At 33.9% G+C, this 18,347-nt stretch overlaps 1 protein-coding gene across 1 annotated transcript in view; it reads left to right on the forward strand.

Moving 5' to 3' along the window:
- LOC100368061 (coiled-coil domain-containing protein 150-like) overlaps nt 1–18,347 on the forward strand; it is a 46,513-nt gene that overhangs the window by 21,721 nt on the left and 6,445 nt on the right. The window contains exons 10-21 of the mRNA XM_085490666.1: nt 649–826; nt 2,668–2,829; nt 3,563–3,754; nt 4,514–4,576; nt 7,155–7,283; nt 8,294–8,463; nt 9,337–9,430; nt 9,553–9,722; nt 12,617–12,743; nt 13,216–13,410; nt 15,387–15,553; nt 16,968–17,118. Of these exons, the coding sequence (XP_085346792.1) occupies nt 649–826; nt 2,668–2,829; nt 3,563–3,754; nt 4,514–4,576; nt 7,155–7,283; nt 8,294–8,463; nt 9,337–9,430; nt 9,553–9,722; nt 12,617–12,743; nt 13,216–13,410; nt 15,387–15,553; nt 16,968–17,118 (1,798 nt within the window). The remainder of the gene's footprint in view (nt 1–648; nt 827–2,667; nt 2,830–3,562; nt 3,755–4,513; nt 4,577–7,154; nt 7,284–8,293; nt 8,464–9,336; nt 9,431–9,552; nt 9,723–12,616; nt 12,744–13,215; nt 13,411–15,386; nt 15,554–16,967; nt 17,119–18,347) is intronic.

Here is an 18,347-nt window from a genome sequence, read left to right on the forward strand (position 1 = left end):
GCCTCCATAACCTTCTCACCACCAGACTTTTTTGTGCAAATTATTCTGCATTTTTCCCCTATATTCTTAAATTTTTCTTGAAATGAACTCTAATTTTAGAACCAACCGACAAAATTTCAGTTAATTTTCAGTTTTTACTCAAAAAATGTTTCTTATTTTTGTCCCAATAAGTGACTACTGCAAGAGTTTCATATCAATCTGTACCACAGGTGGTAATCACTTTGTGTTTGCTGACGTCAACCTAAAAGATAGTGGGATTATATATTTATCATATGCATATTTCCATAGTATGACAAAGTGAAACGGCGAAGTGTTGACAGTGGAACTATTTGTGTAATAGTACTGAATACAAATATATCATTGCATCCGCCTTGTATTCTAATTTTGTTTTATTTCACTCAAACACCTTGCAAATGTTGTATGCCGATTCTGCTCGTTCGTGATTCTTACTCAAATTCATTAGGATTTTTTTAAAATTCATATTGATTTTTTGAGTACATGAACTGAACTCTGCCATTACATTAATCTGAATGTGTAAACCATCCTCTAGAGAAAAAACATCTGCCAATATCTGCCATGTACTTGATAATGAACTCTTAGACTAGTCTTCAACTTTTATAAGTAATGTTATCTTTTGTATGGGTTTAGCTCTGAGATGAAGACTGAGTTGGAAATCAACAAAATTGAACTGAAAAATACTGAGGAGAAAGCCTCAAAGGACAGAGAGGCCCTGGAACATGCATTAGATCAACTCAAAGATGAACTACTGAATATTCAGAAAGATAAGGAAACTGCTATGAAGGATAAAGAGACCTTACTGGAAGAGGTGAGTGGTTGTTTTATGCCTGGTTCAGTTTAAGGGAGTGTTTTGAGTGGTATAAAAGTCAAGATATCTTAATATTTAGACAATAAACTTGCAAACATTATTGCATTTCTAGTAGTTAGTTTCCAGCCAGTACTTTTTGTACATGTATAGTGATGTCATCAGTTTTTGTATTGTGACGTCATCACATGTATAGTGATGTCTACACTTATAGTGATGTCATCGGTATGTGTGCTGTATTGTTTCTATTTGAAGGAAATCTCCAATAGAAGGATTATAAACCCAAAATTGCATTTGATATCTACTGAATCATTAAAATATTTACTTATTTTGAACATAGAGAAAGTTTGTAATTTACATAAGTGTATGTGCTACTGTGTCATGAGAACATTTATAGTGATGTCATGAGTACATTTATAGTGATGTCATGAGTACATTTATAGTGATGTCATGAGTACATTTATAGTGATGTCATGAGTACATTTATAGTGATGTCATGAGTACATTTTAATATAGTGATGTCATGAGTACATGTGATGTCATGAGTGCATTTATAGTGATGTCATGAGTACATTTATAGTGATGTCATGAGTACATTTATAGTGATGTCATGAGAACATTTATAGTGATGTCATGAGTACATTTATAGTGATGTCATGAGAACATTTATAGTGATGTCATGAGTACATTTATAGTGATGTCATGAGTACATTTATAGTGATGTCATGAGTACATTTATAGTGATGTCATGAGTACATTTTAATATAGTGATGTCATGAGTACATGTGATGTCATGAGTGCATTTATAGTGATGTCATGAGTACATTTATAGTGATGTCATGAGAACATTTATAGTGATGTCATGAGTACATTTATAGTGATGTCATGAGTACATTTATAGTGATGTCATGAGTACATTTATAGTGATGTCATGAGTACATTTATAGTGATGTCATGAGTACATTTTAATATAGTGATGTCATGAGTACATTTATAGTGATGTCATGAGTACATTTATAGTGATGTCATGAGAACATTTATAGTGATGTCATGAGTACATTTATAGTGATGTCATGAGAACATTTATAGTGATGTCATGAGTACATTTATAGTGATGTCATGAGTACATTTATAGTGATGTCATGAGTACATTTATAGTGATGTCATGAGTACATTTATAGTGATGTCATGAGTACATTTATAGTGATGTCATGAGAACATTTATAGTGATGTCATGAGTACATTTATAGTGATGTCATGAGTACATTTATAGTGATGTCATGAGAACATTTATAGTGATGTCATGAGTACATTTATAGTGATGTCATGAGTACATTTATAGTGATGTCATGAGTACATTTATAGTGATGTCATAAGAACATTTATAGTGATGTCATGAGAACATTTATTGTGATGTCTTGAGTACATTTATAGTGATGTCGTGAGAACATTTATAGTGATGTCGTGAGAACATTTATAGTGATGTCGTGAGTACATTTATAGTGATGTCGTGAGAACATTTATAGTGATGTCGTGAGTACATTTATAGTGATGTCGTGAGTACATTTATAGTGATGTCATGAGTACATTTATAGTGATGTCATGAGTACATTTATAGTGATGTCATGAGTACATTTATAGTGATGTCATGAGTACATTTATAGTGATGTCATGAGTACATTTATAGTGATGTCATGAGTACATTTATAGTGATGTCATGAGTACATTTTAATATAGTGATGTCATGAGTACATGTGATGTCATGAGTGCATTTATAGTGATGTCATGAGTACATTTATAGTGATGTCATATTATAAACTAACAATACTGCTTGTTTGATGTAGGTGAACCAAGCTGTTGATGGCATGTCAGAGGAAAGAACTAAATTAGAAGAAGATCTAGCACAGGCTAAGCTGGATGTCACCAGTCTTACCCAGGACAAAGCTCAACTTGAACAAGAAAATGAAAGGTTGATGGAGCGGATAGGGGCTGTTGAACATCACCAGGTGTGGATATGCACAGTAGTTTATTCTTCAGAAAAAAACAAAAATAGAAATCTCATGCTCAATGTTTGGGTTACTCCAACAGATATAATTTTCATGCTATTTAATTTTATAAGGTTGATTCAGTTAATTTACTTAAACTGTAACTGTCTTATCATTTGGTTGTTGATCGTCATGTGAGACAGATCAAACTTGGGCAGTAAAGTCTTTTTCTGGCCAATCAGATGCATTGAGTGAGCGTTTAGTATTATCTTTAAATTCTGCCTGTTATACATTCAGCCACAGCTGATCAACTCCAGTAGAAAGTCTCAGTCGTGTAATCACAAAATTACTCAACCATTCAAAGAACTTTTTACTTCTAGAAAATATATAATATGTATTGTCCATGATGCACACACATAAACATATGATGTGCAAGAAACATAAAATTTTGATATTTTATCAATAATAATATTATTATACATCTTTTTGAACAGTTGTTTGTAAGGCAACCGATTCTGGAGTTTGTTGCCTTGCACTGTCAGTTGAGTATTTGAAATAGCAATCAGCGTGTACCTGGAAAATTGGGCAGGCTCACTTTCGTATGCTTCAAATTTATATATGCCAGAAACACCGTCTTACGCACAGCAGTTACAGTTTTGAGCACCTTGAAAAAAGTATTGAATGCTCTTCATCAAACATTGACCAGTCGTTTGTTTTGATTTGTTTCCTCACCTTGGGATATTTTTATTTTTAGCAAGCCCAGAAACAGCTTGACAGTGCTATGCATGAGATGTTAGAGAGTAAAAACAGATTAGCATATGACAAGGGAAGACTACAAACAAGGGTAGATCATTTACAAGAAGAACTTAGTTCACTGGCTAACACCAAAACTGAAGTGGTACAGCTAAGGAAAACGAATTCAGCATTGGAAGGGAAATTTACCAAGGTAAGAAAACGCACTGCTTGATGTTGTACTGTGAAAGTATTAATTTTTCACTGGTAAATTTTATGATTAATTCAAGCATTATTACTGGATTTTAAATTCACAGTTTTTCCAGTGAAATAATTACTTTTACTATAATTTAATATGTTCATGCATGAGGATTTATTTTAGCAATGTTCAGTTATTTGCAAAAATAGCGACATTAAAATGAAGTGAGAAATTGTAAACATATAATACATTATTTAATTTTCAAGGAATTTCAAATTGAATTATAATTTTTATTTCATTTCCTTATACCACAATATGAGCCAATGCTATAGTGTACAGTAAATTGGGGAAATATTTCTTTGACCACTTGAAAATTTTTGAATTTCTGTCTTGGATACTGCAACTATTTTTTTTATACAGAAATCAAAATTTATGGCATTTATGCCTTTAAAAATATTCAGATATTTCCTTTCAGAATTTCATAAATTTTGACTGTGCACTGATTGCCCAAAAATGAATTGCAATATGAAGCAAAATTAATAAAACATTCTCAAAAACACTAAATTTACTTGGGGGAATGAGTTCCATTTGAGGTATGTTTCTGATTGAGAAAATATTCTGATCAGTATGTTGATAGCATGAACTTTGACTCTCGTTTATTTTGATGGAGCTGATTGCTCTGAGATTGGTTTTATTGTCAACTTTAGTAGAAGAGATTGTCATGATAGACAATGAATTCTGCTATTTGGTTCACCAAAATTATTTTTTCTTCAGACTAATGGTGACCTTGCTGCAGCAAAGATTCAGATTCAACGACTAGAAAGTCAACTCAAACAGGTACGTGTAAGCAAACAAGGTAGAAGATTTACCTTATCCCGGTCAGAATCATGAACCTTTCTCATATTTCTGAGAAAGTTGTTCATAAATCGCATGGCAATGTTCACTGGCTTATTGTGTGAAATCATGAAGCTGTTGTTTCATGTAACCATGAAATAACATTCTTTTGTTTGTTACAGTGCCGTCTTTTGAGAAATTAGTCCTAATATTTTTTGAAAAATAGCTATTTTAAGAATAACTCTATAGACGCAATGTTATGAGAAAAAATGCATTTTTTGACACTTTTTAGCTCCGCTGTCGACTTTGTCGAGCGGAGCTTATCATATGAGTGATTGTCCGTCGTCAGTCGTCGTCCGTGTCAATGTTTTACTTTTTCGACTTCTTCTTGAAAACTACAAGCCTGAATGCTTTGATACTTGGTGTATATGTACCTTGGGTAGACCTCTCTTAGGTTTGTTCATTTCATGTTGATATCTTCAATTCTCTAATTTTGGTGAATATTTTTGTCATTTTTGGTAAAAAGTGATATTTTCGACTTCTTGTTAAAAACCGCTAGTGCAATTGCTTTGATATTACATATATAGGTACTACATGTGGACCTCTCTCAGATTTGTTCATTTTGTAATGATATCTTTAATTCTCTAATTTTGGTGAATATTTTTGTCATTTTTGGTAAAAAGTGATATTTTCGACTTCTTGTTAAAAACCGCAAGTGCAATTGCTTTGATATTACATATATAGGTACTACATGTGGACCTCTCGCAGATTTGTTCATTTTGTAATGATATCTTTAATTCTCTAATTTTGGTGAATATTTTTGTCATTTTTGGTAAAAAGTGATATTTTCGACTTCTTGTTAAAAACCAAAAGTTCAATTGCTTTGATATTACATATATAGGTACTACATGTGGACCTCTCTCAGATTTGTTCATTTTGTAATGATATCTTTAATTCTCTAATTTTGGTGAATATTTTTGTCATTTTTGGTAAAAAGTGATATTTTTGACTTCTTGTTAAAAACCGCAAGTGCAATTGCTTTGATATTACATATATAGGTACTACATGTGGACCTCTCGCAGATTTGTTCATTTTGTAATGATATCTTTAATTCTCTAATTTTGGTGAATATTTTTGTCATTTTTGGTAAAAAGTGATATTTTCGACTTCTTGTTAAAAACCGCAAGAGCAATTGCTTTGATATTACATATATAGGTACTACATGTGGACCTTTCTCAGAATTGTTCATTTTGTAATGATATCTTTAATTCTCTAATTTTGGTGAATATTTTTATCATTTTTGGTAAAAAGTGATATTTTCGACTTCTTGTTAAAAACCGCAAGTCCAATTGCTTTGATACTACATATATAGGTACTACATGTGGACCTCTCTCAGATTTGTTCATTTTGTGATGATATCTTCAATTCTCTAATTTTGGTGAATATTTTTGTAATTTTTGGTAAAAAGTGATATTTTCGACTTCTTGTTAAAAATCACAAGTCCGATTGCTTTGATATTACATATATAGGTACTACATGTGGACCTCTATCAGATTTGTTCATTTTGTGATGATATCTTCAATTCTCTAATTTTCGTGAATATTTTTGTAATTTTTGGTAAAAAGTGATATTTTCGACTTCTTGTTAAAAACCAATAGTTCAATTGCTTTGATATTACATATTTAGATACTACATGTAGACCTTTCTCAGATTTGTTCATTTCGTGATGATATCTTGGATTCTATAATTTTGGTGAATATTTTTGTCATATTTGGTAAAAAGTTATATTTTTGACTTCTTGTTAAAAACCAAAAGTTCAATTGCTTTGATATTACATATATAGATACTACATGTAGACCTTTCTCAGATTTGTTCATTTCGTGATGATATCTTCAATTCTCTAATTTTGGTGAATATTTTAGTCATTTTTGGTAGAAAGTGATATTTTCGACTTCTTGTTAAATTAAGTCCGATTGCTTTGATACTATACATATTGTTCATTTTCTGATGATGTCTTCAGTTCTTTAATTGAAATGTGCATTTCTAACAGCGGAGCTATCTCAGCCGATAGGCTGCTTGTTAAAACTCGGATTCTTAAAATAATTGAGGACAGGAAAAAGTATCCCATCATTTACAATATATAATATTTTCAGCTTATGTCACCATCCTACAATTTGAGATATGGCATAATATCCCTGCTACTAACCTATGGTAAAAGCACTATAATACTGCTAAAATGGCCGCTATCCACTAAAATACAACCACCATTTTCTCAAAAATTAAACTGGTGACCCTCAACTTTTTTTTATTAAAAAAGTCAATATCCTTATATTACCTGGAAGTACAATTTATTGGAAAATGAATAAATTCTGGGTATTTGCTTTCATAAGTAGGCTTCAACCTTAATGTTCCAATCATTCTACCTGCCCCTTAGCTCATGGCATTTAAAATTTTGTTTCCATTTGTTTTTTGCATGTGGCAAAGAAACTCATTGTACACAGGTTTGCAGTACGTGTAAAAAACAAACAAAACCACAATGCATTGTAGTATTATTTGTTTAATCCTGTACTTCGTTGTCTAGATTAATTCACAGGCTGAGCGGAAAGAAAAAGACTTCAGTATGGCTATTGATGCAAGGGATGAAGCCGTGAAAGAAGGACAGCGTTTATTGGGACACATCGAGGCTGTTGAAGAAAGAGAAAGACAAAAAGTAAGTATGTTTTATAATTATGCATAATAGGTGATTTTCCGTACAATTGCGAGATCTCGCGAGATGTATGAAAGACGCGCGTCAAACGTCTGCCGCAAAAGTTGAACGATTTGATTTTGAACTAGAATTTCTTTATTTCGTAACTCATATCGACCGGCCGATCTTCGACAGAGGAATATTGTTTCCGAATACCCTTACTTAATCGAAATTGCCTATCATGAAATGTGAACAGCACATTATTATGCATGGAAATGTCCTCCAAAATACTTCGCGTTTGTCGAATCCCACGCGATGTTTGACGCCACTACGACGCTATGACCTTTGTTTGTCCTGTTTTTACGTTCGATTTCACGCATAACGCGTGATTCTCGCAGTGATTGGAAAATGGTCTATTAGAATCGCTCACGTAAATGGTTCAGAGTTCGCTTGGTGTACGCTACTGTAGATGTGCTTCTATTATAGTGTACAGTGAACTGTCGCTATGCATATAATTAATTCTGTCATAACTCGTAAACATGCATGCAAACTAAGAGATTATAGTGTGTTGTGTTGTAGATGTCACCATGTTAAAATACCACTACTGTAAAATCTGTATTAGAAGCCACGACTTCTATTGAAATGGTACAATGCAAAAGTGGGGATGCAGCTTCTATTAGAGCATCTACACATATAAGAAATGATGAATTTTTGATTCCAAATTGGTGAAAAAGAATGGGTGCGACTTCTATTAGGGATGTGGCTTCTAATACAGGTTTTATGGCACTAACATGGCAACAAAAAAAGACAGTAGATTTGTATCATTTTTACACTCAAAATAAGCTTGCACTCTCTACTCACTTTGGATATGAAAATCATACACAATATTTGGAACAACTGAATTATAATGTTAGATAAGAGAGAAAATACAGTAAATGGTTATACAAACATTGATGCAAAACATTTATTTTTTTATTACGCTTTTCTAAAGAAAATGACAAAACAAAATTATTATTTTTTTTCCATAAATTCAGATTAGTAATCTACAGCGAAGTCTGTCAGATGCTAAAGAGGACAATAATAAAATAGCTCGTACACTGGAAAGTATTATGTCATCGCATGCACAGCTACAAACAACGGTCGAAAACTTACAAACAGAGCTTGGCAGAAAAGACAGTGAAATTGTAGCACTCAAGTCAGACAGGTATGTAAGACTTGACATTTATACAATCTGCTAGCTCTCCTGATTTTAAGAATAATAACTATTATTATACATCTGTAACTTTTTTGCCGTAAGTTAGTGTTTCGTAATTCTATGGCATAGGGTATATACATCACACCATACAAAATGATTAAACATTGTTTAAAGATAGTGAGAGATTTTCAATAAATTTGATAAGTTTAATAATATTGTTATTATTATACATTGACTTCCACTTTTGGTCGGCGTCCTCGTGATTTAGTTCAGCTGATTTCACTTGTCACCGAAAATAAAGAAAATTAGAACCCAGTGAATAATCATTACTTGTACAGAGTCACAATATATATTCAGAATGTTACATTCAACATCTGTTAAGTTTACTCCAAAGCAACGACACACACCATCTTGTAAGACTGTTTGTTTCATAGCAATGATTAGTAAATGCCAAATACAAATCAATAAAAGTTTCATAGAAACACACATTCAAGTGAAAGACATTTACTGAATGTCACATGGAACACATCAGTTACATTTGTTTGTTAATTTAGGCGTAGTGGTCAACATTCAAGTGAAAGACATGTACTGAATGTCACATGGAACACATCAGTTACATTTGTTTGTTAATTTAGGCGTAGTGGTCAACATTCAAGTGAAAGACATGTACTGAATGTCACATGGAACACATCAGTTACATTTGTTTGTTAATTTAGGCGTAGTGGTCAACATTCAAGTGAAAGACATGTACTGAATGTCACATGGAACACATCAGTTACATTTGTTTGTTAATTTAGGCGTAGTGGTCAACATTCAAGTGAAAGACAATTACTGAATGTCACATGGAACACATCAGTTACATTTGTTTGTTTGTTTGTTTAGGCGTAGTGGTCAACATTCCGTACAGGATCTACAGAAGGAGGTGGAGACCCTACAAAGTAAATTACTAAATATGGAATCTATGGAAAACAGTGAGGTAAGCGTAAGTCAGTATTTAAGTATGCTATAAATAAGAATATTTGCTAAACCCTATTAACCTTCCAGTCTCTTTACTTAAAGGTTGTTATTGTTACCATATATTATATTTTCATTATTCAGGTTGAACCGTTGAGACGGGCTGTAAATGCCGCAAAGAAGGACAATTTAAAGATGGCGTCCTCGTTAGAAGAACTTCTACAGTCAAATAGCAGACTGCAATTGAGCGTGGAAAAACTACAAAATGAACTTCAGCAAAAAGATTACCATCTGAGAATGCTAAAAGATCAACGGTAAGATCTTTGTAATATAATTCTTACCTGAGATAGCTTCGCTGTTAGCATTGCACATTTCAATTAAAGAACAGAAGATATCATTAGAAAATGAACAATATGTATAGTACATTGTATCAAAGCAACGGACCTTGCTGTTTTCAACAAGAATTCAAAAATATCACTTTTCACCAAAATGACAAAAATAATCATCAAAATTAAGTAATTGAAGATATCACCACGAAATTAACAAGGTCCACATGTAATACCTATGTATGTAATATCAAAGCAATTGGACTTGCGGTTTTCAACAAGAAGTTGAAAATATTACTTTTTACCAAAAATGACAAAAATATTCACCAAAATTAGAGAATTAAAGATATCATTACAAAATGAACAAATCTGAGACAGGTCCACTTGTAGTACCTATGTATGTAATATCAAAGCAATTGGACTTGCGGTTTTTAACAAGAAGTTGAAAATATCACTTTTTACCAAAAATGACAAAAATTTTCACCAAAATTAGAAAATTGAAGATATCATCATGAAATGAACAAATCTAAGAGAGGTCTACCCAAGGTACATATACACCAATTATCAAAGCATTCAGGCTTGTAGTTTTCAAGAAGAAGTCGAAAAAATAAAACATTGACACGGACGACGACAGACAATGACTCGTATGATAAGCTCCGCTCGACAAAGTCGACAGTGGAGCTAAAAAACTTGTCCATGACGTCACTTGTATCAACTAGCTCTACGAACAAGTGATATCAGATGATAACTACACAGTATCTTTCATCATCTACTTAATGTAGTAATAATCGTAACTGTGAAACGCAACATGACCAAATTTTGCTACCGTGATCATTTGCTACTAAGCAATGCATTTGTGTTTGTTAGTCCCCGTTCGGACGCAGTCCGAAAACGGGGACTTATGTTTTGCCCTGTGTGCGTCCGTGCGTCCGTGCGTCCGTGCTTCCGTGCGTCCGTGCGTCCGTGATCACCTGTATCTCGAACATGCATGGACCGATTGAGTTCAAACTTCACTCATACATCACACATTATATGGGACATATGCACATGCATTTTTTTCATGATCCGATTAACGATAGCCGAATAGCGGCCATTTTAAGGCCGAAAATGCATCAAAATCGCACATTTTCACCATTCCGGACCCGGATCTCAGTTATGCATGGACGGATTTTGTTCAAATTTGGTACATACATTAAACATAATAGGACCTTGATGCACGTCATTTTTTTTTTTGGATCGGGTTCGAAATGGCCGACTGGCGGCCATTTTGTTTTAAAGAATTCAGTTCTGGATCCGTATCTGAGACATGCTTGGATTGATCGAGTTCAAACTTCACACACACAAGGTACATCATGTCACAAATATGTATGTGCATTTGTTTCATGATCTCATTAACGATAGCCAAATGGCGGCCGCTTTAAGGCCGAAAATGCATTGAAATCGCACATTTTCACCATTCCGGACCCGGATCTCAGTTATGCATGGACGGATTTCATTCAAATTTGGTACATACATTAAACATAATAGGACCTTGATGCACGTCATTTTTTTTTTCGGATCAAGTTCGAAATAGCCGACTGGCGGCCATTTTGTTTTAAAGAATTCAGTTCTGGATCCGTATCCGAGACATGTCTGGATTGATCAAGTTCAAACTTCACACACACAAGGTACATCATGTCACAAATATGTATGTGTATTTGTTTCATGATCTCATTAACGATAGCCAAATGGCGGCCGCTTTAAGGCCGAAACTGCATTGAAATCGCACATTTTCACCATTCCTGACCCGGATCTCAGTTATGCATGGACGGATTTCATTCAAACTTGGTACATACATTAAACATAATAGGACCTTGATGCACGTCATTTTTTTTTTCGGATCAAGTTCGAAATAGCCGACTGGCGGCCATTTTGTTTTAAAGAATTCAGTTCTGGATCCGTATCCGAGACATGCTTGGATTGATCGAGTTCAAACTTCACACACACAAGGTACATCATGTCACAAATATGTATGTGCATTTGTATCATGATCTCATTAACGATAGCCAAATGGCGGCCGCTTTAAGGCCGAAAATGCATTGAAATCGCACATTTTCACCATTCCGGACCCGTATCTCAGTTATGCATGGATGGATTTTGTTCAAATTTGGTACATACATTAAACATAATAGGACCTTGATGCACGTCTTTTTTTTTTTCGGATCAAGTTCGAAATGGCCGACTGGCGGCCATTTTGTTAAAGAATTCAGTTCTGGATCCGTATCCAAGACATGTCTGGATTGATCAAGTTCAAACTTCACACACACATGGTACATCATGTCACAAATAGATATGTGCCTTTGTTTCATGATCTGCTTAACAATAGCGAAATGATGGCCATTTTAAGGCCGAAAATGCATCAAAATCACGTATTTTCACAATTCCAGAACCGGATCTCAGTCATGCATGGATGGATTTTGTTCAGATTTAGCACAATGTGTTGTACATATGCAGGTGCATTTCGGTCATGATCTGCTTTGAATGTATATGTCACTCAAATATGAACGGAACGGGGACGTGTCATTGACAATGACTTGTTTTATTTTTCCTTTGATCGTAAAGTTAACTGTGAATGTTTTCTAAAGGATGATACTTTCTAGATTGTCTGGAAACATGTCATAAATACTTAGTATTTAAAATAAAGGCTACAGTGACTAAGTGTCAGACTGTAATGTAAAATATTACCAATAAGTTGGAACAATGGCTTGAAATAAGCGCCATTTGAAGCAAAGTTGCCCAAATTTAACCACAAATAAGCACCACCGTGAAATGAAAGTGCAACAAAGTAGTGTCTAATTGAATACTTTTAATAATTACACTTGTGTTTCTCTATAATAATCCAGGGAACAGGACCGAGCGCAAGTAGAACAGCAGATAAACAGTTATGAAGAGAGGCTGTCCAACATAAAGGAGCAAACCAAGACACAAAGGGAGTCGTCAATGAAGAGAGTGCAGAGGGAGTTGAACGAGGTAAGATAGTCCATTATCAAAGTAAAGTAAAGTTGTAACTCTGTTTCTCGTATTGCTGTCATGCGAGATGAAAACAAAAACACATAATACCCATGATACATTGCTCTCATGTGAGAGTTTAAAAAAAATATAACCCATAAGGCATCGATGGCATGTGTGTTGAAAAACACACCAACATTACCCATAATACACTGCTGTCATGTGAGTTTAAAAAAATATATAACCCATAAGGCATTGATGGCGTATGAGTGTTAAAAAATAACACCAACATTACCCATGATGCATTGGTGTCATGTGGGATTTGAAATTCAGTCATAAATACTGATGTTTGTTATGTATTTTGGCCAACTCCCAATGTTACCACAGATCTACGCATGGAGTAAACTGTTAATGACATTCAATGAGTATATTTATTTGGTTTTTATGTGAGTAAATTTATTCATATTTCTAATTTCTGATTTGCTGAGCACAGTTAAAGAAGACGTATGATGAGACAGTGAGTAAAGTATCTGACCTGAGCCGAACTAATACCGAACTGAGGCATCGCGTTACCGAACTGGAACATCAAAATAATCGACAGAAAGAAAGGATACGCAGTCTGAAAGCACAGTTGGAACATTACCAAAAGAATAAGAAAAATAACGATGAAATGAGCGACAAATTGAAGGTAAAAAATATTATGGATATGAAAATGCAAATTTAAAAAAAAATGTGCATGTATAATTTTTTTAGTAGCATGAAAACATACTGAAGACAAATTAAAAAGTGCTATCTGAAAAAGTCTTCAAAAGGTTCAACAGTTTACTGGAAAAGAATTAATTATTCACTGGGTTTTAATTTTGCTTATTTTGCTGACTGCAAAATGCGCTAAATTAAAACCCAGTGAATATGTAAAATTTAGCATAGAACACATTATCTAAATGATAACACCGTGAATTTAAAACCCACTGAATATGCCTGAAATGCTAAATTAGCAAAATTTAAACCCAGTGAAAATTAGTCATTTTTACAGTATACTGTCGAACTCTGGTTCTTACTTACACATAAAACTCTGTCACATTTGTTTTTTTAAATCTGAACTTTGAAACATGTCATTTTGTTATGTTTTTGTGTAAGTTCACTATTTTACCAAATCACATACTTTGTATCTTACTTATAAACAATTAACTGTTGTGGGAAATTCTGTATTTTTTGGTTGAAATTTGTTTTTATTTCTTCAAAATTGGCCAAATATCATTTGCAATGACAAAAAAATTATTTAATTTTTTGAGGGCAATAAACAAAAATGGCAAATTTATTGGTAGTTTGTTCTCATTGTCATAGTTTTATTAGTCCCCGTTCGGACGAAGTCCGAAAACGGGGACTTATAATTCGGTCTCCGTGCGTCCGTCCGGGGTCATATCTCAGAATCCCTTGGACCGATTCTGTTCATTCTTTGCATGTGCCTAGTACTTTATGTGGGACATATGCACATGGAGTGGTTTAGCGATCTGATTCAAAATGGCCGACTGGCAGCCATCTTGTTTTTTGAAAATGTTGTATTTTGGACATGCTTTGTCAGTTTTCATTCAAACTTGGTACATAGATTATACATGTTAGGATACATGTCCATGATGATTTATTTCACAATTGGATCAAAGATGGCCGACTGGCAGCCATCTTATTTTTTGAAAATGTCGTATTTTGGACATGCTTTGTCAGTTTTCATTCAAATTTAGTACATAGATCATACATGTTAGGATACATGTCCCCGACCGTCCGTGAGTTCCTGAGTTTGTCTGTCCGACCGTCTGTGTGGCCGTCTGTCCGTGTGTCAGTCTATCCAACGTCATATTTCAGAATCCTGTGGACCGATTCCGTTCATTCTTTGCATGTGCCTAGTACCTTATGTGGGACATATGCACATGCAGTGGTTTAGCGATTCAATTCAAAATGGCCGACTGGCAGCAATCTTGTTTTTTGAAAATGTTGTATTTTGGACATGCTTTGTCAGTTGTCATTCAAACTTGGTACATAGATTATACATGTTAGGATACATGTCCATGACGATTTATTTTGCAATTGGATCAAAGATGGTCGACTGGCAGGCATCTTGTTTTTGTTTTTTTATGCAGTATCTTGGACGTGCTCTGTCATTTTTCATTCAAATTTGGCACATACATGTACTTTATACATGTTAGGATGCATGTCCATGACAATTCGTTTCAAAATCTGGTCAAGGATGGCCGATTGACAGCCATCTGACTTTTTGGTCTTACTACTATAATATTTCCACAATTTATGTACCATTTTCATTCGTATTTGGCACACACATCATACATATCAGTGTGTTTCATAATCAGATCAAAGATGGCTGAATAACGACTGTTTTTATTTTGACCATATTACTATGACACGAAACACGTGTTTTGATGTAAATTAACAATCTGTTGTATACGCCACTTGGAACTCAAGTTTCAAGGACATGCTCGCGACAACCCCTCCGCTTTAATATGACGAGCACAAAGGGAACTTAACGGGGACTGTGTCATTTTCAATGACTTGTTTCAACTATTACTATATTAGACTACAATGTACGTCAATTTTTACGTCTACGAAATAAGATTATTATGATCATAATACTAAATTTAAGTTATGTCACAGTCTATTAGCAGTGAACTTGCAGGGCTAGAGAAGGTGAAGAATGAGTATATGTTGAAAAATACACAGCAATCCAAGACTATCAGTACATTTGTATCCCAGATATCAAGTCTACAAGGCGAACTGAAAACGTTATCCCAGTCACAATTTGATTTATCAGAGAGATGCAGGTATGGACTTTCAATATTATTTGTGTATCACACATTTCTGTCGCAATTAAACCTTCAAAATTTGTCGCAAGATAAACATGCAAAAATTTTCTGAAATTTGGTCAGAAAATAAATGTGGTATTCGAAGGGGAGTGATAGAAAGTGCATGGTTAAATATTACTTTGTATATGTACGTAAATCCTCTGTGGTTTTTCTGGTTGATTTCATGTTAGTATTATTCACAACAATTTATACGGTTAAGAGCATGAAATTTACTAAATTAGGATGTGCGGATAAGAATTTTGTTATTTTCAAATAACAGATTGAAAAAAAAATGTCAGTGGTATTTGATTCAAACAGGTCAATTGAAGTATCGCAATCTTGTCGGGGAAACTAAGGCAACAAATAGTGGGAGGAAGAAATGTAATGAACAGTAAAAATGAACAATATTAGATATATGTTACTTGTATGTATTCAAAAGCATGTATTTAATAATTGCTAAACGTTAATCATATTGTTGATGAAGTATTACATGTAAAACATCACATGGTTATGTTGTTATATACATTCATATTGGTTATTGATGGAGGCACTCAACAGGGAGATGTTCAAAATACTATAAAAAAAAAAACTGCTTATAATAATTTTTTCCTGAGACAAGAAACAAAATTGGTTGGCCCTAACATGAATACAAATACCTTTAGATAAATAACAAAAACTACTTACAGTGTATCTATCACACCTATATATAGCATATGCTAGTACAGTGCATTCCAAGCGTAACTTACCTTCCAAGCTGGCTTTTGTCTATTCATAATTTGTTTTTAACCTTATCACCACCACCAGACTTTCTCCTCAAAATTTTTCTGCACTTTTTTCTCATATTGGTTTGATATTTCTGGAAATGAACCCTAATTTTGGAGCCAACAGACAAAATTTGAGTTAGTTTTCACTCAAAAAATTAAAGGAAAGTGCAGACTATAAACAAGACTGGTGGTGTAAAGGTTAAAGTAAGTATCATTGTAATCAATAGTTTCAACTTATTACTGTGGAATACTTTATTTTCACTGGAATTAATTTTCGCTGAAAAGGTCTTTTTGGGCGTTTTGTGTGGAATTTATTTTCACTGATTTTTGATGAGTTTAATGTGAAATGTAGGAAAAAAAGTATATTCACTGGATTTTATTTTCACGGAAACATCCCTTCAGCGAAAATAGCGAAAATAAATTCCAAGCGAAAATAAAGTATTCTACAGTATTTGAAATGTTTACCTGTTACTAATTTGAGATATATTTAGAAAGATTACTCTACATACCAGTAATTAGGATATGTAGTAATTTTGAAAACAAGCTAAGCTAGTTTTAAACCAACTTGGTTCAGTGTTCAGTTGCACTCAGACCATACTGTATTCACATATTAATATTTTCAACTTTAGAAAACAAGAAAAAATCACGGAGAAGGAAAGGGCAAAGAAAGAAGAAATTTATAAAAAATATAAAGCTCTTAAAAAAAAGGCGGAGGCTTTAGAAGAAGTTAAAACTCAGACGCAAGATAAATTGTTGGAAGCAAACAATGAATCAATTCAGGTAATGTGTACATCATGGAGAGGCTCTGTTTGTTTTATTGTTTTCTTAGAGTTGTCTTGACAGTAAAATTTAGTTGATTTGCAGTAACCTAGGCAAAAGTTATATTTTACTAAGTTATACTGATAGAAAGCTGTCGTATTGTGTCATTTATCGACAATTTATTACAATAAAGCCCATCATGCATTGCTGTTTGAGTTTTAATGTAATATTTTTTCAGACTCAGTGATAACATGCATAAAATACTTGTCCTATACGGACAAACCAAATAGCCATAAGTGCTTGGATAAAAACTTTATCAGTCTTTAACTACAGACTCACAATTATTGTTCTTTTTTTTGCTTTTTATTACTTGTGGTTATTTTTTAATTTACTAGTTATTTTCACTGAAAATTAGACAAGTTTGTAGAAATTTTGAAAGTCAAATGAAATTTTGTACCTTTTCAAAAAGTGGAATGCCTGTCTGCTTGAAAATTTGGTTTTATGTCTGGATAATCATAATTTAAATGCATCACATCCATTATTGGATTAATATCAAACAGTTCATCTTCAGTCATCATAGAATCCTACAGTTGTATGTGCAAATCAGTGACTTGATGTCACCCAAGACTTCAAACAAAATGTGGGGTAACTAATTTTTCAATCCTAAATCCCCATTAGAGTCTTGGAACTCTTGCATAATATGACAGAACCCCACACCCTCCCCGTGGCTTTCGTTGCGTGTGGAAGTTATTTTCATGAGTGATGCGGTGTATCCTGCGGCCATACTTTGACGAGCGAAGCGAGTGAAAGTACAGCAGAATATACCGCATCTCGAGTGAAAATAACTTGCATACGCAACGAAAGCCACGGGGAGGGTGTGGGGTTCTGTTATTATTACATATGTTCCATATTTGATTATTTCATATTAAAGAAAGAACGTGCAACAAATCGAATGGAATTTAGATCGGGAACCCCATTGCCCATTAATATGTTCCTAGACAGTGTTACGCCCTAGCAGCGCGTGACAGTGTACATGTAGAACGCGTGTCAATGTCTGCGTGGAAATAAAATAATCATACGTCTAATCTGAATCACTGTCCGAATAAATTACTCATGAACGTTTAGTTGGGGCCACGACAGAGCCAGAACTTGAACTGGACGATTATGATACACAGTTTATGTTGAAGTTAAAAGTTGCTCCACAGAATTTTGCATTGGCAAACATGCCGTGCAACTGCGGTACTCCACAG

This window comes from Saccoglossus kowalevskii, chromosome 15 (genome assembly GCF_978046115.1).
Source record: "Saccoglossus kowalevskii chromosome 15, keSacKowa6.1, whole genome shotgun sequence".
In the NCBI taxonomy this organism is placed as follows: Eukaryota; Metazoa; Hemichordata; class Enteropneusta; family Harrimaniidae; genus Saccoglossus; species Saccoglossus kowalevskii.